A 20000-nucleotide genomic window follows, 5' to 3' on the forward strand; every position below is an offset into this window, starting at 1 on the left:
GCATAAGACAGAGAGAGAGAGAGAGAGAGAGGGAGAGAGAGAGAGACAGAGACAGAGACAGAGACAGAGAGAGACAGAGAGAAATATATATATAGAGAGAGAGAAAGAAAGAAAGAAAGTGATGCAGGCAGGGAGAACAGAAGAGGATGAAGAGGGAGGAAGATCAGTAGGTGCAGATTATATAAGACCATCGCAACTATGATGGTAAAAACCTGTGAGAGAGGAGCTATTTTAAACCTGAGGCTCCAGCTCACAGAGAGAGAGAGAGAGAGAGAGAGAGAGAGAGAGAGAGAGAGAGAGAGAGAGAGAGAGAGAGAGAGAGAGAGAGAGAGAGAGAGAGAGAGAGAGAGAGAGAGAGAGAGAGGAGTACTGTGGGCTGAAGTGTTGGCCATCACAGAGACGTGTGTGTGTGTGTGTGTGTGTGTGTGTGTGTGTGTGTGTGTGTGTCAGGTAGCAGAGAGGTTTTAAAGAAAGGAAAGGAAGCACAGAGTCCAAACCCATTGAATGTTATTCTTATCTTATTCCCTGTGGAACATCTTTTCTTGTACTCTCTGACCTGAGGTGCGTTCATGTGCTGAGATTAAGAATGTGAATAAGAGGTTCATATGGACAGAATGAATAGAACTTCAGTGTTCTCTAAATAGCCCTGATGTGTTGCGTAATCGGAGCACGAGCAGAGTTCACTCCACAACGTTTACAGGCCAGATCTGGATTCACTGTGAGATCACACACAGATTTAGACCAAGTTCAATCCTACATTATGTGAATGTAAGCATGTGTGGGTCCCAGAGGTCAAGTCACAGGTTGAGAACCGAGACCCCTGCATCCCAGGATTCTGTCTTTGGAAAGAGAAAGCAGGAGGAGAAGAAGAGAGAAAAGGATCACACACACATGTTTGAAACAAAGAAGAAGAAGAAGACGTGCACACTTAGGCTCTGTCACTCATCTTCATCTATTACAAATAAACATTCTCACTGATATCTGGATTGATGTCCCTCTGTGTTGCTCAGTGAAGCAGAGCTGTCCTGCTTTTCTCCTCTGCACACTGAATGTAAACTAGGTGACCTATCCCTTAAAGAGATAGAAATAAAGGAGGAGGAGGAGGAGGAGGAGGAGGAGGAGGTTTGTTTACTCCCACATTACATCCCGTCTGTTCTTATTCCACATATGCACGGCCTGCAGTAGATAAAGTTCACTTCCAAAAACAGAACATGTGTGTTTCTAACCCAGCACTGAGGTGTAATTGGGTCATTTATGCGTCTGATGAGTTGACTGTTAATCGTGATCTGCCTCACACAGCTCTTCATCGCTCCCTTCTGCCCTCCTCTCTCTGCTCCCTCCTCTCTGGGTTTCTCACTTTGTGGCAGCAGGACTCCTGTCCTCCACACAGAGCCAAGAACCTTCAAGGTCACAGAACCCGACCCCCCGCAGACCTTCAACCCGCCCAGGCACCACAGCCACGCCTCTGACTTCACGCCTCCAAAGCGTCATCTGCACAATCCCCCCCCCCCACAGAGCTCAGAGACTCACTGCTCGTGTCACACACACGAGTTAAGAGGACCCAAATGCAAAACACAGACGCAGAGACTAGGAAATGGAGCAAAGCAGAGTAGGAACAAAGTGATGCAGTCGTTCAGAATGAGGCAGGGGAACTGACCGAGTGGAGCCGGGCAGAGACGTGCGTCAGACAGAGTCCACGGTCTGGTGGCGCTGTGGAGTCGACGCCTGCTGTTTAAAGCAGAGAAGATAAGAGATGATTACCAGTTTAGGGCCCCACACCTGCACACCTGATCCCCCTCCTGTAATCAGAGCAGAGAGAGGGAGAACGTCGTGTAAACGTTACGTGATCCTGATAACAATGTCTCAATCTGCCAGAGTCACATCATCTGCTTGAACACATAAACCGTATCACTGTACAATAACAGGGTGGAAACATGGAACATCAGGGTGCTGATTAATAACATTCAAACTGTTTTCATCCATCTTTAAGTGACAACACAGCATTTTTACATTTGCTGCATCATTCTGTAGATATTTGAAGTTTGGATCCAGAAGAGGAACTTTTAGGGGCTTAAACATGTCTTCAAGCTGCATAAGGGTCCTGGTAAGTGAACGCCATAACGTCCAATGACCTAGTTTGAACATAAATTACCTTGAAAAAAGTTCATTATAGTCTTTTGTATCTCTTTAACCTGTACATTATTGGAACAAGATCCATTTTGTCTATGAACGTTTGGCCTTGGCAGAGGTATATGATCAAATGAGTGCTCTTCTAGTTTCCATGGTAATGGCAAACATAGCAGCACAGATGCCAGCGACGATTATAGAAGTATAATGATTCAGCTGCTTCATCTCTTGGTTCACACTGTTCTTCACTGCTGATCATGGCCATTAGAGAAGCTGTGTACAGTATTCACCACGTGACTCACTGTCACAATGCAGGGAACCCATACCACTGCAACTGTTACTGTGTGTGTGTGTGTGTGTGTGTGTGTGTGTGTGTGTGTGTGTGTGTGTGTGTGTGTGTGTGTGTGTGTGTGTGTGTGTGTGTCTGTCTGTGTGTGTCTGTGTGTGTGTGTGCCACGTAATGTGACGCCTTCCTTCCCTTGGTGCTGAGGCAGAGGGTTGCGTGGTCTGCACCCATCATAACAGAATGCACTCACATGAACACAACCGCCACCAGGTGAAGTCAGCCCGGGTGAAGCATTTCTTGGAATGTGGCGCCCTCTGGTGGTAACTGCCATTGTCTTTCTATACACGGGAGATAGCTGAATTGCATGGAAACAAAATGTAACTGGCGTAATTACCAAGGGGCAAAGTTTATTTTGTATTCTATTCTTTTGTTGATATTATCACCATAGGCCACAGTGCTCTTCAATACTTTTTTTTCTTTTTTAACTCAATGGTATTTGTTTGTGTATTTGTTTTTTACGAGATAAAAACATTTACTTTTCATTTTCGCCTGGTTTTATCCGATAGACCGATCGATTGATTACTTTTTATGCAGTGGACATTATGTACAATCCGACCGAATCAAGTTTAACGTTGCCTCGGTAGCGTTACAAAGGTAGCCAGAGTTACGAGCTTTGTGAGAGCAGTTGAAAGCATCACGCGCGTTTCAGGTCCTAACACAGCTCCTTGACATAAGTCCAGTTGGGGGTTCAACATGGGGTTGGAGGCCTGGTACATGGACTCCTCTGATGAGGACCAGAGAAGCCCGCACAGAATGAGCCCGAACCAGCCCGTCTCTCTGGAGGACATGAAGAAGCTCGGAGTGTTTCACTGGAAGGTAAAACTGCCGCCGTGACGCGCTAGCAACAGCTAACACCAGCTAGTTGTCAACAAAGGCGGTTTCCTCCAAAGGCAAACTCAATGCAGACCTCAAAGTATCGTGTATGTCAGGTGAAGCTTTTCTATAGATATAAATCTATATCTGTTCTATATACGTGTTACTACAGTCCAACTCATAAAGTGACTAACATGGCGCATACTGTAAACACGTTCATCCCTGGAGTGCATCTGTCCTACACTCCGTGAACGTGACTCATCCACAATCAAACTGTTGAAAGGTTTTCAACCTAACTCAGTTTTCCTTTTAACGCGCAGTATTTTGGGCTTTGTTTAAGTGAAGATCTTTTTATTTATTTAATTCCCTCCTACTTTCCTTTACCCCCGTAATCGTACTCAAGTCCACTGACTGTGTCCAGTTTTTGTTGACATTTCGTCATCAATCATTGTGGCAAAAGTGAAAGGTGGTTCCAATATTCTGCACCTCTTATATAAGTGAAACGATGTAATAATGAAGATGAGGAAATACTACAGTTACATCTTGGTTATAAGCTGTTTAATGTATTTTGTTGTCGTTATGCTAAACTTATTTTCTTTATGTAGTCTGCTGTCACCGTCTGTACAATTCATATGTGGATCTTAAATGTAGCTGTTATATAGTGTAGGTGTAGGTGTATCTAGTGATGTGGCCGCTGAGTGTGTGTGCGTGTGTGTGCGTGTGTGTGTGTGTGTGTTTGTGTGTGCTTTAAATGCAGCTGTGTGTCTCCTGCTCTTCCAGCTGAATGCAGATATCTATGAGACGGACCCGGAGCTGGAGCAGATCCGTAAAGACAGAGGTTATTCCTTTATGGACATCATCACAATCCACCAAGACAAACTACCCAACTATGAGGAGAAGGTAAGACATGCATGCTCCAGACGTGTCCAGGTAAGGTCACCTGTCTGAGGGAATGTAACCATAGTAGGAACCCTGACGTAAAGAGAGGGATTATTGTGGCATAACACATTAGAAGTTAATTAAAGACGCAGCAGGTCCTTCTACCTGTTTGTCCTGCAGCTGAAGATGTTCTTTGAGGAGCACCTGCACCTGGACGATGAGATTCGCTACATCCTGGACGGCCGGGCTTACTTTGACGTCAGGGACCAGGAGGAGCGATGGATCAGAATCTCCATGAGCAAGGGAGACCTGATCACCCTGCCAGCTGGGATCTACCACCGCTTCACCCTGGACCAGACCGTGCGTTTGCATTTACCAACTGACGTGAACAACAGGCTGTGAAACAGGCTGATTACATCATATATATATACACACACAAGTTATAGGAATGTAATATGCTGAGTAATCCTTTCATTCTGCCTCTAAATGAGAATGTAAACAAGGTATTGATTATTGATTAGACCGTGATCAGTGAGAATCCTCAGACTGTTGTGTTTTCACAGAACTACACCAAAGCCATGAGGCTGTTTGTGGGGGAGCCCGTGTGGAAAGCTTACAACCGGCCGGCCGACGACTTTGATGCCCGTCAGAAGTACCTGGAGTCTCTGCAGAGCTGAGAGGGGCGGAGGACTCCACTTCAGTCACTCAGCACTGAGCCCAGTGAGGGGCTGTGGAGGGCTGGAGTGATGGAGCCTACATGCAATCAACCTACAGTGCCTCTTCTCTTCATGTAGATACTTTAAACTCTTAGGCTCTGAGGGGGAGAAAACTTTTGTCAGCACTGCATATAATACATATTTTCTGGAAACCCACAGTAATAAAATGATAACAAACTGAGACTGATCATGAAAACGAACTAAATAAGATACATTTCTTGTATAAGGTCACACTTAATAAAGGCACGTTTCCTTTGGGTGTTTACTTCTTTCATGTCAGTGTTTGTTACCATGTGACCTTTAACCTTTACTGGGGAAGTTCTGCTGCTTTCTATCAGCCTGATCCAGAGGAGAGGAGACATGCAGCTGTGTGGTGAAGCTCCAGTCCACTGCACGGTGCTTGGTGGTGCTCTTATTTTCAGCAGGTTCTTCTCTGTTAATATCAATATTAATATATTAGACCCATCACAGAAATGATTTGAAGGTCTGCTCAGGCTTCAGTGGTGAAACACAGAGACTTCACTATTATAGTGATGAACCAAATGATGTAAACAATCTTTCTATGTTAAATCAAAATGAGCTTCAGTGCAGTTAAATCAGTTATTTTATTTTGGATAAAACAATATTCATGTTCAATATACATTACTCCATCAATACAATATGGAAACAGTGATAATTACAAAGATCCACCGGGACAAACTGATTAAATAAGCAAACCTTGAGTTGGTTGAGTGGAGATGATGCAGTGCAGCTTATAACTTAATTTCCTCCAGGAGTTAAAATTGAACCGAACAACACGACGGAGAGCAGAGTGTGTGTGTCCAGAGATCCTCAGTGAGTTCAGTCTGATGGCCGGCAGCTTCTCAAGCCACCAGGGAACAACAGAGAGCTCCAGTTTACGTGGCTTCTCCAGCTATGATTTCTCCTGTTGTCTTCAGCGACCTCACCCTGGTGCCCCAGACCTCACCAGCGCCCCCCCCGGCCCCGCCCCCCTCCATGTTACCTCTCAGATCAGTTTGAGGCACTGCGTGTTGAAGCTGTCGCCCTCTTGGCAGGCCACGGCCTCCAGCAGCAGCTGCTTCTTCTGGGTGCTGCGAGAGGACTCCAGCTCGTACATGGTGGTCAGGTTAAAGAGGACGCTCTCGTGAAGGTATAGGGCCGGGTCCTGCTGCACCAGGCCCTCCAGCTGGCCCAGGGACTCCTTCAGCCGGCCCAGGTACAGCAGGCAAACTGCTGCATTGTTGTTAGCCTGGAAGAATGTCGAGACCAGATTTAGAGCAATGAGATGCTGTAGATGCTCTGTGAGCTAAATGCAGAAAACAAGTGTGGGATAAAGCAGGAAATGTCAGAAAAATCTGAAATATCTGATCACTATTTGGGATCAATAGTCAGTGATGCAGACGTCTGATAATGACCTCTAAACATCACCTTCACAGGTGGTAACACACCTGACACCAGCACAAAGGGGTTTGCTGGACGTGAAGAGCATTGGTGACCTCTGGTGCCAGAACAGTGAATTACACAATGTCAGCAAAAACACAGAGGATAGACCACAGGCATTGTTTTTAACTTAAAACATAATTACACTGACTGTATATGTCTTATAAGCCCCGTCGATCCAGCTGTGTGAGCGCTGCAGGGTAAATGAGTTAGGGAGCATCAGTGTGTGACATCAGTGTGTGACATCAGTGTGTGACGGCGGTGTGCAGCACTCACCACCGGGTTCTTGGGTTCGATATTCAACACCTCAGCAAAGGAGGCGTGAGCTTCAGCGTAGTTGTTCTGACTGAGGTAGACGAAGGCCCTGAAACACACGAAGACACAAATGTGAACACACACACTCCGGCAACAACACAGCAGTTTGATCAACCTGCATAATCACTGTGCAAGACAGAAAACACTGGTTTAAGAAAATGGTTTAGTTCTGTGACTCCTCCCAGTTCACCCAGCGTCTGTTTGTGTCGCTCTGCGTTTTAGCTCTTCATCAATCAATGGAATCAAAATTTTTATTTAGGGATATGGACCTGATGAGACAGCCATGTGTGTGTCTAGAGTTTTGGGTGAGATCAAATGCCTCAGCGCCATTTTAATAGTGTGTGTAATAAAATGAGCAGTGTAGCAGAGATCCATATTTAGCAGCGTCGGCGCTCTCAGAGGGGTGAGATCAGCTCCGTCACCTCCATCACCTCCGTCACCTCTGTCACCTCCGTCACCTCCGCCTCACATCATCAGCTCCATCCCTTGAGACGGCATGTGTGACGGTGCGACCTCCGGTCCCACCTCACACATGCCTGCGGAGGTGGCGAGCACGCGTACCTGTTCATCAGCACACACATGCTGTGGCTGGGCTGGCTCCCGCCGGCCTCGCACGTCTTCTCCACGTCCTGGAAGTACCTCTCTGCTGTTTTAACGTCTCCGATCTGGACAACAACAAACCAGGAGTAAGAACTGTGTCTGTGTGAGTGTGAGTGTGAGTGTGAGTGTGTGTGTGTGTGAGTGTGTGTGTGTGTGTGTGTGTGTGTGTGTGTGTGTGTGTGTGTGTGTGTGTGTGTGTGTGTGTGTGTGTGTGTGTGTGTGTGTGTGTGTGTGTGTGTGTGTGTGTGTGTGTGTGTGTAACATATGCTATGTAACATAGTGACACTAACAGCTGCTTTGGTTGAATAGTTCTCATCCAGGCTGTAAAGTGATCCAGCATCAGGCAGAACCTCCACCTGATCACCATGCTGGACCACTCCTCACTACAAAACCTGCTTCAGTCCAACAATGTTCCTGAAATGCTCCTGTGTGTGTGTGTGTCTGTGTGTGTGCCAGTGTGTGTGTGTGTGTGTGTGTGTGTACCTGCAGGAAGATGCGCCCTATCCCACTGAGCAGCTGCACTCTCTGCTGGGGTTCATACTGGATGATGGAGTGATACGTCTCCACAGCCAGAACATAGTCCTGAGGAGGGAGGGGGGGGGAGAGAGAGAGTGAGAGAGAAGGAGGGAGAGGGAGGGAGAGAGAGAGAGAGTGAGTGAGTGAGGGGAAGAGGGAGAGAGAGAGGGAGAGAGAGAAGGAGGGAGAGGGAGAGAGAGAGGGGGGAGAGAGAGACAGTGAGGGAGAGAAGGCGGATAGAGGGAGAGAGAGAGAAAAAAAGAGAGAGAGGGGGAGAGAGTGAGAGATAAGGGGGGAGAGGGAGAGCGCGAGAGTGAGAGTGAGAGAGAGAAGGGGGAGAGAGAGAGAGTAAGGGAGAGAAGGGGGAGAGAGAGAGAGGGAGAGAAAAAGAGAGATGGGGAGAGAGAGAAAGAGAGAGAGGGGGAGAAGGAGAGAGAGAGGGGAGAGAGAAGGGGGAGGGGGACAGAGCGAGAGAGAGAGGGGGGAGGAAGAGAGAGAGAGAGGGGGAAAAGGAGGGAGGGGGAGGAAGAGAGAGAGAGAGGGGGAGAGGTAGCTTATATATCCTATATAAGTAAAGAATGGAGGGTAAGTGAGGTAAGAGCAGAAGTTGAGGTGTGAAACTTGAAGATATATTGTGAGACAGGTAAACAGTGGGGGGGCAGAGATAAGAGAGGGCGAGCGAGGTAAAGGTAAAGTGTGTGGAGCGAGTGTGGGCATTAATCAAACATATTAAGAGGAGCAGCGTGACCTCACCCCCCCTCACTGCTCCACATGGTGACTGGACTGCTGAGCAGGGCAAAGGACACACTCAGGTGTGTGTGTGAGTGTGTGTGTGCCTCTGTGTGTGTGTGTGCCTCTGTGTGTGTGTGTGTGTGTGCCTCTGTGTGTGTGTGTGTACACGTGTCCTCTTCACCAGTAGGTGGCACTGTGGTTCTGTAGACTGCCCAGCCTGGATCCTCTCTCTCTCTCTCTTCCTCTCTTTCTCTCTCTCTCTTCCTCTCTCTCTCTCTTTTATTTGCTGGCTTTCTTTCACCGACCACGAATCCAATTAGTGGTCAGTCTGGGGGGATTTCACTGTGAATCCTCCCTCAGCCTGGCATCAGACATCTCAGAGCGGAGGAACGCCGCCCGCACGCCGACACACACATGCAGAGACGAGCGCAGACGGAGCCAGACCCTCCAACGCACACACACGCACAGGCACACACACACGCACATACCTTCATCAGCAGCAGACAGTTGCCCATGGAGTACATGACCCGGCTGAGGCGAGACCTCCACAGCTTAAGGGAAGCTAAGGGAGAAGCAGACGGAGATAAGGGCGACAATATGATTACGGAGAATTCTTTTTTTTTCACTGCGCGCACTCCTTAAGGCATTCCTCTAACGTCACCCTTTGTACCAGTCATCCATCTATCGCTTCATCCCTGCCTTCCTCTCATTACTCCTCCTCCTCCTCCTCCTCACCGGGGTTTATTTTAAGGAGAGGTGGTGAGGAAGGCACTGCGGCACACTATGCTTCCCTCTTTCCCTCAAACAGCGCTGTGCCTCAAGGAAGAGCAGCAGTGCACGGGCGCTTTAGTATTCATCCCTGCACACGTGTGTCTGTGTGTGTGCGTGTGTGAGGGTGTGTGTGTGTGTATTGGAAAGAAGAGCTAATCACTCAGTGGGGGTCTGATGTATGAGGGCAGGGCCCTGCGTTATTGACTTGGCTGTGTGTGTGGGCAGGGAGTGAGTCAAAGGAGAGGAGAGACAGAGGGCACAGCTATTACACACTGCTTTAGAGGCAGGGAAGACGGGAGATTGGGCACAACGTTACATATGAAAGCCCTCACACACACACACACACACACACACACACACACACACACACACACACACACACACACACACACACACACACTCAAAGATTCATACATTCATCACACTGCCAATTTCCCCCAATTACAGCGAGCTTTCTGCTCTCAGCTCAACTTCAGCCCCAGATTTCTTGCTCGCCGCCCTGAATCTGCTGCTCAGATGAACTCCTGCTGCCTTTGTGCAGTGCGCTCTCACACACACACACACACACACACACACACTAGATCTGTAAACCTGACATGGAGCCGTCTGGACTTCATGACAACATGCAGAGGGTTCAGGGTCAAAGGTCAGAGTTTCATTGTACAAACTATTGGTCGGGTGAGTGAGCAACCTAACTTCCACTAACAAAGAAATAACAATGACATCACTGATCAAATAAGTAAAAAAAGGGCAATTGCACATCTAATTAATGTGTGTGTGTGTGTGTGTGTTCTGAGGCGTCACGCTCACATGTACAGACCCATGTTGTGTGTGTGTGTGTGTGTGTGTCCCCAGAGTTTGGGTGAAGCAGGTGAATATCAGATGCGGGCCTGTGCGGTGCCAGTGGAGTGAACAGGACTGATGTGTATTGATCCGCGTGGCGTGAAGGGCTGTAGGGAGCGCTTGATATTCAGCACCAGCACGGAGGCAGTGAGCTGCTAAACACTTTCAGATTACTGCATCGCTGTGTTTGTGCCTGTGGATGTGTGTGTGTGTGTGTGTGTGTATGGCTGCCCGAGGTATGCTGCAGTCCTGCGCCAGGTGTGCCTCTGCTTTACTGCGTGTGTGTGTGTGTGTGTGTGTGTGTGTGTGTGTGTGTGCGGGCGTGCGTGTGTGTGTGTGCGTGCGTGTGTGTTTGAGTGCCTAATATTCACTCTGGGCCGATGACCTCACTCAGCTCCCACAGTATGATGCAGTCTGGACCGCGGCCAGGTCGGCAGCCAAATGTGTGTGTGTGTGTGTGTGTGTGTGTGTGTGTGTGTGTGTGCTTACCTTGTCTGTTCTCCTGTGTCAGGTTGATCATGCTGCTGTCCTCAGCCAGGCCTTTCTCCAAATTCTCTATAATCTGTTCAAAGGGATTCATTTGATCTGTTGTGGTTAAACGTGTGAGAGAGATCATGAACATGTAGAATCATAAACTCAAACACTCCAGCATACCTGAGCTCACACACACACACACACACACACACGCTGCCTGATTTATATGTTTAATGCACTGAGCCTGCATGAATGCCAGGACATACAGGCAACAGTACACATGGATGAGAGGGGGGGAGGGAGGGAGAGAGAGAGAGAGAGAGAGAGAGAGAGGGAGAGAGAGCCCCATTCTCTACCAAGTTGCCCCCTCTCTCCTCTGTTTCTCTATCGTTCCCTCTACTCCTGTCTTTTTTCCACTTTTATCTCTCCCTCCCTCCCTCCCTCCCGTCGCTCTCTTCTCCTCTGCCTCCCCCCGCTTTTCCAAGCCGCTCTCTCTTGTTCCCTCTCTCTTTTACCTTTCTCCCACTCTCCTCATGTCTCTCCCCTACCTCTTTGCCTCCTTTCCGTCTCTCTCTCTCCCCCTATCTTCCTCTCTCCTCCTCTGTCACTTTCCCTCTCCCGTCTCTCCTTCCTGTCGCTCTCTCCCCATCTGTCTCTCTCGATCTCCCTCCTGTATTTCTTCTCGCTTTACGTTATCTGCCCCCCCACGCTATCAAGTCGCTCGCTCCCTCTCCTCTCTCTCTCCCTCTCCCTCTCTCTCTCTCCCCTGACTGCTCCACTCTAATACAGTTAATTGAATTGGCAGAGAAACCTTGAGGTACCTGTGCAGATAGTGGAGACTAATCTGCTGCAGAAACACGTCCCACTATATATATGCGTAAACATGTTTGTGTGTGTGTGTGTGTGCGTGTGTGTGTGTGTGTGTGTGTGTGTGTGTGTGTGTGTGTGTGTGTGTGTGTGTGTGTGTGTGTGTGTGTGTGTGTGTGTGTGTGTGTGTGTACTAACAGTGTGGCAGACACTCTTAAGGCAGTGCAGGCGGTCCAGGGCCTCCTGGGGCTTGGCCAGGTACTGGGGAAGCTCGGCGTGCAGCAGCCGCATGGAGAACGGCACCATGGAGCCTGAGAGGGAGAGAGAGAGGGGAGAACCAGAGCGGAGACAAGACAATGGGAGGAAGAAAGGGAAGGAAGAGAAAGGGAGGGTGGTTTGAGGACATGGAGAGAGAGAGGAGAGAGAGAGAGAGAGAGAGAGAGAGAGAGAGAGAGACAGAGAGATGAGAGATGGAAATATGAAGCCATCCACCCACACACAGACTGCACACAGCCCTGCAGGCAGGAACCTACAGATTGAGCATTCAGCTACATATGGCTGCTTATTAAAGCTTCTTATCTCTGTGTGTGTGTGCATCACTCATCCCTCTGCCCCCCTCCCCCCCCCCCCCTCCCCTCCGCTCCTACATCATTCACTCTCACTCTGCGTGGAAGAGGGTCGACGCCATACTGAAATTTCAAACTTTGATGTGATACTTAGAGAAGTAAAGAGATCTGATACGGTTCTGCAGGAGTGGACTCAGTCTGAGGTCGTCCTGAGGCTCACACACACACACACACTCACACACACATGCTCGCGTCAATACATGCGAAAATAGTACAAGTCAGATATTACAATCTTTGGTAAACAGTAAAAGTATGAGTTGTGTGTAGGAGCGTTTCCTGTGTAGGCAGCAGAGTCTCTACTGTGGAACATGAATATTTATTATATTATAATAATACAGCCTGAGTGACGGACGCACAGATATTTATGGTGAAGAGCCTGAAGGACGGTGAGGTGAGGTCAGGATCACACTCACATGGCCTCTCTCTCTCTCCCTCTGTCTCTCTCTCTCTCTGTCCCTCTCTCTCAGTTTGTGTAGCAGAACACAAGGTTACAGGTTTCCATTTAGCATCTATCATCCCTCCTCAAAGCAGCAGAGAAGGTTTTCATTTGCGAGGTTAGTGTTTGACCACCGCAGGCTCATTTGTTCTGACCTGTGAGGGGAAAGATCTGGGCTCTTAGTTAAAGTTATTGATGTGTGTTTGTGAGGAGTCCACATTCAAAGCGTCCGCCGCAGACGTGCAGCGTTCAGCTCTCTACGTTTCTGCACAGAGGTCCCAATCCTTGTTTTCATTAGAGAAACAGATTAATGAAATGTAGTCCTTGAGCACTCAGTCAATCATAATTGTTCCAACACCAACACACTGACATTGGTAGATTCATACTTACACACTGAGCCAAAGCAGAGTTACAAAGGTCAAACTTGTGCCGGCAGCAGAGCACAAAGCATTCACTATTGAGCAACTGCTGGAGCTTCAAGAGAACGTGACTCTGTGTGTGTTGCACCTGTGTGTGTGTGTGTGTGTGTGTGCCTGCAGCTGTGTCTCTCCTATTGCCTTCACTGTGGCACCCTGAGGGGCCCAAGCAGATCCAGAGTAATGGGAATACATTAGAGAGCATTTGGTCTCGCTGGAGACGAGGACGGTTTGATATCAAGCTCCTGACCTGAGACACACACACTTTACACACACTTTACACACGCTTTACCTGTGGGTATGCATCAAAATAACAATAATAATAATCGGGCAGGATGTGTGATCAATGTTTTGTGATCAATAACGATTGTAACTTCCCAACAGTTCCCTGATGACTCATGACCTGAAGCTGATCTGGTCTGTGACCTTCAGGCCAGTGGACACGACCTCACACACAGCTCAGTCTTAAGTCATCTCCGCTTCTGATACCTCCCTCCTCCGGCTGTAATTGGTTGAAATAGCGCAGCACTTGTAGCATCACCGGCCCGGCGTTAAGTGGGCGGCAGAGTTCAACCAACCATGGGAGATCTGGACCAATTACAGCCAGGAGCTCAGCTGCTAGAAGGAGAATCACCAGGTTCTGCTTGAGGGTCAGGACCAGAGTCAGACTCACTGCATGATCATCTTGAAGGAATTAGTTTGGGGATATTGTACAGTGGTTAGCTACTGTAGCTCTTTAAGTTACAGATGAAGAACATATGACGCCTCTTCCATCATGAGCTCTCTTGTTGTGGCCTCACTCAGAGTCAGAGCGGAGTTCAGACCTTTAGCATTCTAGATGCTTCCTTTTCTCTTTGCCTTGTTCTAAGCTTGTCTGCTGATGATGACTGCCTACAATTTTAATGTATATTGTGAGTTGGTGAGATCTGTTGAGAGCTGGAAGAGCAAAACAATGAGATCAAAGAGATGAAAGAGGCTCAAAGCTCCACAGAGCTGCAGCATTATAGAGTAGATGAAGTCCCTGTGGTCCATCGCTGTGAGAAACCCTTTGACATGAAGGTCAGAGCCCGCAGTCTAATGTAAACATGTACCTCTCCTTCCAGGGTACACACTGGGGTAGTACTCATAGTAGAGGTCCGGCTGATCCAGGTTCCCAAAGGGCTCCAGTTCCAGCTCAGCGTTTTGGAAGAGACTCAGCTTGGTGAGCAGGGCCAGGCGCACAAACCAGAGCTGGAACACACACACACACACACACACACACACACACACACACACACACACACACACACACACACACACACACACACACACACACACACACACACACACACACACACACACACACACACACACACACACACACACACACACACACACACACACACACACAGTTATGTCTCTGCCTGTGTCCCTAATGTTTGTTGCATTGACCAGAATTATTCTAAATAAAACAGCAGGTCAGCAAGAGTTCATGCTTTGGATGTGTGAAGCTAATCTCACACACAAATCACACACACACACACACATGTTTTCACCTGCGCCTGTGTGACAAGTGTGTTCACAGAGAGAGGGAGAGCTGAAATATTCACATCCTGCCTTCAGAAGCTCTAATGACTGCACGTGATGCGTTCAGGTGCTCATGACCAGAATACAAAAAGGGAACTTCAATGGAGATTCTGAGTGACGATATCATCTGCACCGACGTTCCTTTAATCCTTCAACAAGCACATACTGTACATCACGTATGTTATAAAATGTGGTTGACGTCTTTCCAGTGGCTTTTAAAGGAGATATTGTTTTCATTCTGATCTATATTTAACCTCTAAATGTCCCTACACACACTCTCTATCAGTACCTCACGGTGTGTGTTCCGTGCCTATGCAGGGCTGAGCAGAGAGATATCTGCTGCTCTGAAGCTATTCCACACCTAAATCAAGGCGTCCCTTCCCTCTGTGCTGCTGCTTCTCCATCCTGAGCAGATGTGAGTGAAGCAGGCAGAGATGGGGAACATGCAGCAGTGTGATAGGGAGGAGCCAGGATGGAGATTATCTTATCACAGGCATAAACAATCTGTGATAAACAACATAAAAACATAGAAAAAACAGCAGCGGAAGCATTGAAACGGTGCGGAGGCCGGCGTCCCCCCTCCCTCTCTCCCTCCCCTCCCTCCCTCCCTCCCTCCCTCCCTCCTCCCCTCCCTCCACCTGTCTTTAACAAGCCTCAGGGGCCTGCTTCAATATACTTTATCAGCTCACAAAACCCTGCACTATCCACCATGTTTATGGGCTCCGTGTCCTTCTCCATCATAACATATTTTCCGCGTGCCGCCGCCTCACCTGGTGTAAACGCTGTTACACTTCAGCTGCACTCCTACGCGCTCTGGCAGCGGCTGCACTTCCCTCTTTAATAATCCGTTAATGATTAAAATTCACTTATTCTGCCAAACATATTGAATTGCTGTGAGTGATCAGGACATTGTTAGACCATGAAGTTGCAGGAGACATCTTCGCTCTCTCCGACGTGGCTCAGCAGACGTACGGCTTCGGTCTCTTACCTGCAGTGAGTCGGTGGTGTGGGAGGTCGGTTGGCCCGCTTTGCCGTAACCCTGACCGTGAGCCGTGAGCAGCCGGCCCGTCAGATCCACCGCGGCACGCCAGTTTTTACTGCGCTGCAGAGAAAGAAAAAAAAAGCCCCCACAACATAGATATGATTTATGAAACGCACAGAAATCTATGCAAAACAAACCTGAGCCGCCTGCAGCACTCGGCTCTGTCTGCTCCCCTGTGCAATCTAATTCAAATTTAATGTCGACCGCTGAAAGTACCTGAGCGCAGTGTGAGGGGACTCGCTGCAAGTCTGTGTGTAAGCGGTGGTCTTTCATTGATCGGAACACTGTGTGTGTGTGTGTGTGTGTGTGTGTGTGTGTGTGTGTGTGTGTGTGTGTGTGTGTGTGTGTGTGTGTGTGGGGTGGGGTGGTGGAGGGCCTGTTGGTCCAGAGCTGAGCGGACGCAGCATCTTAATGTCATCGCTCATTCCTCCTGAGATGCTGAGCAGAGTTCATTAGCAGAGCCGAGCGATACTTCTGATCTGTGGTGACCAATACTGATATTCATCTCCATCTACAGCTATAATTAACTAAGTAGAATGATCACATTATTATGACGGCTGAGTGCCCGGCCTGTGCCTGTTATCACACGGAGGATGGAGCCGTCACAGTGATGTTCTCTCATCACACTGAGGTCAAAGGGTCAAGATTCAAACCAGCAGCTAACAAAGGGTTAAATGCTGTATTGTAACATAGCCAGGTGTTTTGTTCCTGTCTGTGAGAGAACAGAAACACACTTATTTGTCTTATTTACACTCAGTTTGCCCGGTGATGTGACGCCGCTCAGTGGACAAGTCTGTACTGGAACCTGGAAGTCCCCTTCAGCCTTACTTTCTGTTTATACCGATGATCTCTATTCTCCACTCGTCAAACTAAACATTGATGAAGAACCTGATCCTCCTCGTCCCTCTGTCTGAACCCCTCTGGGATGCTCTCCCTCTCACTCAGGGTCAAACACATTCAGCATCAGATTTGTTTTCATGCTGAGCGATGACATCTCCACTAAGGATCGTGGGCTGAAACATATTGTAATCCAGAGCCAGGAGAATAACAGTGACATCTTTGATTTGTGTGAAAATGGATGACGGATCAGAGAGCAGACGAGCCGCAGACGGACTGAGGTTGATGGAGAACTTTGGTGGATCGGCCATAAAAAAAGCTCCGGCAGTCTTAATGTGATGAAATCACAGATAAGCATTTCAGCAGCAGAAGAAGAGACAAACGGGCAGAGGCCAGCAATGTTTCCCAGATGAAAGAAAGCAGTTTGGACCTTAATTCCATTCAGTTTGTTGGATTTTCATCTGCCGGGTTCTCGTGGGGGAACGCACGCATTTGTTCAAATCTAATTTAAGGCCCTTAAAACTTCCCTTTAAAGTCAAATTTCATCACATTTCAGAACACAAAGTCCCAGTGGTACAAACAGCAGCACAGAGGAGGTTTGTGCTGAGGAAGAGCAGAGAGAAGAGCTGGACTCTGCTTCAGTGGGGACTTTAATATAGGAAATATGATCATATATACAAACTTTAAAGGGCAGAGACATTTTAAGGCCTCAAATTTACTGTAGATGGTGTTACAAGCAAATAACAGTGTCCTATAGTAGAGTCTAATAAACATCATGCAGAAGTTATATTATATTATATATGTTTACACAGACGCTGGAGTCCAAACTGGCAGAGCAGAGCAGCCTGCATATTTCATGAAGTGTGTGTGTGTGGACAGGTGCTGCAGGCTGGTGGGCAGTTTCATGCAGGTGTGTGTGTGTGTGTGTGTGTGTGTGTGTGTGTGTGTGTGTGTGTGTGTGTGTGTGTGTGTGTGTGTGGCACTGAGGCCGGAGGACAAAGTGCCCACACACAAAGATGGACAGGCCATCAGCAGTGTGCAAAGGTGGATGAGGATGCGTATTTACACACACACACACACACACACACACACACACAGACACACAGACACACAGACACAGACACAGACACACAGACACAGACACAGACACAGACACAGACACACACACACACACACACACACACACACACACACACACACACACACACACACACACTGTAACAGCATCTGCTTCCACAGGAGGAGGTGCAGTGGGGATGAGGGGGACAGACGTCAGAGGAGGAGGGGGGGGGGGGGGGGGGGGGTGTAGAGTCACCCCACCCCATCAACACGCATGACAAGGTCAGTTCCATGATCAGGTCCTAACTGCTGTGCCATTCATCACAGCCAGGGAACTAATTAAGGACAGAGACGGAGGGAGAGGGAGAGAGAGAGAGAGAGAGAGAGAGAGAGAGAGAGAGAGTGAGCGAGAGAGAGAGACATGGACAGACTGAAAGAGACAGAGAGAGCTTCTGACTTTTCTTTCACTAAACTCTCCTCCAGCATTCACACTCTTTTCCTCCCTCCTCCCCTTTCACCCTTCCTTCCTTTTTCTCCTCTTTCCACCCCTCCCTCATCTTCTGCCCCTCATTTCCTCTCCTCTTTCATCTCCTCTGCCTCATCTCACCCTTCCCTCTGACTTTCCGTCCTGCCTCTTTCTTCCCCTCCCTCCCTCCCTCCCTCCCTCCCTGTTCTTTATGGCTCCTTCCTCATCCTGCCCTCCTTCCCTCTCCTCTCCTCTCTCCTGTCCTGTGCCAGGAGCCCGGCTGCCTCTGAATCTTCATTAGGGGGGGAAATGAAGCTGAAAACGAGGAGGCAGCCTGGATGGCCGAAAGCAGCTGCACCCAGTCTCTCTCTCTCTCTCTCTCTCCCTCACACACACACACTCAGAGAGACACACACACACACCACTGCCCTGCCACAGGGTGTCAGAAGACAGGTGTGTGTGTGTGTGTGTGTGTGTGTGTGTGTGTGTCTGTTTGAGACGGATAAAGAGTAGAGTGGGGAAATGAGAGCACAGTGAGCCAGCAGCAGTACAGCTTACAGTATCTGCATTCCAGCACACACACACACACACACACACACACACACACACACAGACACAGACACAGACACAGACACACAGACAGAGACACACACACACACAGACACAGACACAGACACACACACACACACACACACACACACACACACACACACACACACACACACACACACACACACACACACACACACACACACACACACACACACACACACACAGCAGAGGAATGCAGAGAGAGTTTCAGAGGATAGACTGAAGACATTTGGCTCAAACGTATACAAAGTAACGCAACAATCAAAGATCCAAAGACCAAAGAACCGTGGATGGAAGGAGGGAAACATTCTGGGTCCAAACCGTCGCTGAGAGAAAACAGAATCAGCCGGGGGCAAAGAAGACAGCAGGAGAGGAGGAAACGAGAGCGGAGGGCCAAGGGAGCCACAGAGGGGAGCTGCCAAGGAGACCAAAGTGAATCCCCCCCCCCCCACGGTGCTGTGAAGGTTCACGTGACGACGCAGCCTCACGCTCTCGTCTACCTTCACGCTCTGATGGTGCAGCACACCTGCGAGTTCAATCAGCAGAGACCAAACTGAACGACACGTTAGGGACAAAACACGACGTCACCAGCCACAAACAAGGAGGAGGAGAGGGCAGTCTCTATTCAAACTCTTAAGGGACAGATCAGCTGACGAAGAGTTTAATGGGCGTGTCTGTGCCATAATGGACTTCCACATGGGGGGGCGCTTACACCTCCTACAGGAAGGAAGTACCCTTTGGAACGTACATAAAGACGGAAAGAGCAGATGGATTCCCAGCTCGTGTAACATCTCGTTCAAACACAAAGGCTGCTGTTAGGATATTAAGAACGTCGCACAAACCTCCGTCTCTCTACTCGACGACTGCAAAGGAGCCAAAGAGGACGAGGGAGGAGAGAGGAGATGATTAATAGATCAATCAGAGTAATTTAGTGAGGCTCGGGTGACTCTGCAACAAGCCTGAGTCTTATTTACTCACAGACAGAGGGAGGAGTTGGGTTGTGGCCACGAGTTTGACTTTCCTCCAACAACAACACAAACACATCTCCTCTGTCATTTCAGATGCAGCTTTGACGAGCGACATCTCCTCCATCTTGGTCTCCTCAGTAAACACATACACATGAAGGAGAAGGAGAAGGAGAAGGAGAAGGAGAAGGAGAAGGAGAAGAAGAAGAAGAAGAAGAAGAAGAAGAAGAAGAAGAAGAAGAAGAAGAAGAAGAAGAAGAAGAAGAAGAAGAAGAAGAAGAAGAAGAAGAAGAAGAAGAAGAAGAAGAAGAAGAAGAAGAAGAAGAAGAAGAAGAAGAAGAAGAAGAAGAAGAAGAAGAAGAAGAAGAAGAAGAAGAAGAAGAAGAAGAAGAAGAAGAAGAAGAAGAAGGCTGGTGTTTGAGCTCTAGTGAGTTGAGAAACTTGAACAAAGCCTGGTGCATAAATGAACGACCAACTGTTCCCTCAGAAGACTCAGAGCCTGCGGGCGCATTAAGACTTGAAAAGGATTTGTCATTTTGGCACTGGTCAACACGGGGAGGTCCCACGCTGCTTCAATCAAGCTCCGGCTCTTTGGGAAACACAAAGGACGGAGGGGG

At 48.4% G+C, this 20000-nt stretch overlaps 2 protein-coding genes across 3 annotated transcripts in view; one reads left to right on the forward strand and one right to left on the reverse strand.

The window, feature by feature from the left end:
- Nucleotides 1-3088: 3088 nt before the first annotated feature.
- Nucleotides 3089-5146, forward strand: adi1 (acireductone dioxygenase 1). Its single transcript, XM_076140408.1, has 4 exons — nucleotides 3089-3289; nucleotides 4067-4186; nucleotides 4346-4525; nucleotides 4729-5146. Exons 1-4 carry the CDS (start codon nucleotides 3167-3169, stop codon nucleotides 4840-4842), a joined length of 537 nt encoding a protein of 178 aa, XP_075996523.1. The 5' UTR covers nucleotides 3089-3166; the 3' UTR covers nucleotides 4843-5146.
- A 321-nt stretch (nucleotides 5147-5467) lies between these two features.
- trappc12 (trafficking protein particle complex subunit 12) overlaps nucleotides 5468-20000 on the reverse strand; it is a 19548-nt gene continuing 5015 nt past the window's right edge. For both annotated transcript variants that reach the window (XM_076140406.1, XM_076140407.1), the window contains exons 4-12: nucleotides 15412-15525; nucleotides 13949-14087; nucleotides 11578-11690; nucleotides 10588-10660; nucleotides 8973-9046; nucleotides 7720-7818; nucleotides 7198-7301; nucleotides 6598-6685; nucleotides 5468-6130 (exon numbers count right to left, since the gene is read on the reverse strand). In XM_076140406.1, coding sequence (XP_075996521.1) covers nucleotides 5888-6130; nucleotides 6598-6685; nucleotides 7198-7301; nucleotides 7720-7818; nucleotides 8973-9046; nucleotides 10588-10660; nucleotides 11578-11690; nucleotides 13949-14087; nucleotides 15412-15525 — 1047 coding nt within the window. In that variant the 3' untranslated portion in view covers nucleotides 5468-5887. The remainder of the gene's footprint in view (nucleotides 6131-6597; nucleotides 6686-7197; nucleotides 7302-7719; nucleotides 7819-8972; nucleotides 9047-10587; nucleotides 10661-11577; nucleotides 11691-13948; nucleotides 14088-15411; nucleotides 15526-20000) is intronic.

This window comes from Genypterus blacodes, unplaced genomic scaffold (assembly GCF_046128005.1).
Source record: "Genypterus blacodes isolate CSIRO-AG114 ecotype Tasmania unplaced genomic scaffold, CSIRO-AGI_Gbla_v1 ptg000593l_1, whole genome shotgun sequence".
Lineage (NCBI taxonomy): Eukaryota > Metazoa > Chordata > Actinopteri > Ophidiiformes > Ophidiidae > Genypterus > Genypterus blacodes.

Coding starts and splice junctions, on each gene's coding strand:
- adi1 (XM_076140408.1), top strand. CDS start 3,167: ATGGGGTTGGAGGCCTGGTACATGGACTCCTCTGATGAGGACCAGAGA. Junction 3,290..4,066: donor TCGGAGTGTTTCACTGGAAG/GTAAAACTGCCG, acceptor CTGCTCTTCCAG/CTGAATGCAGATATCTATGA. Junction 4,187..4,345: donor TACCCAACTATGAGGAGAAG/GTAAGACATGCA, acceptor TTTGTCCTGCAG/CTGAAGATGTTCTTTGAGGA.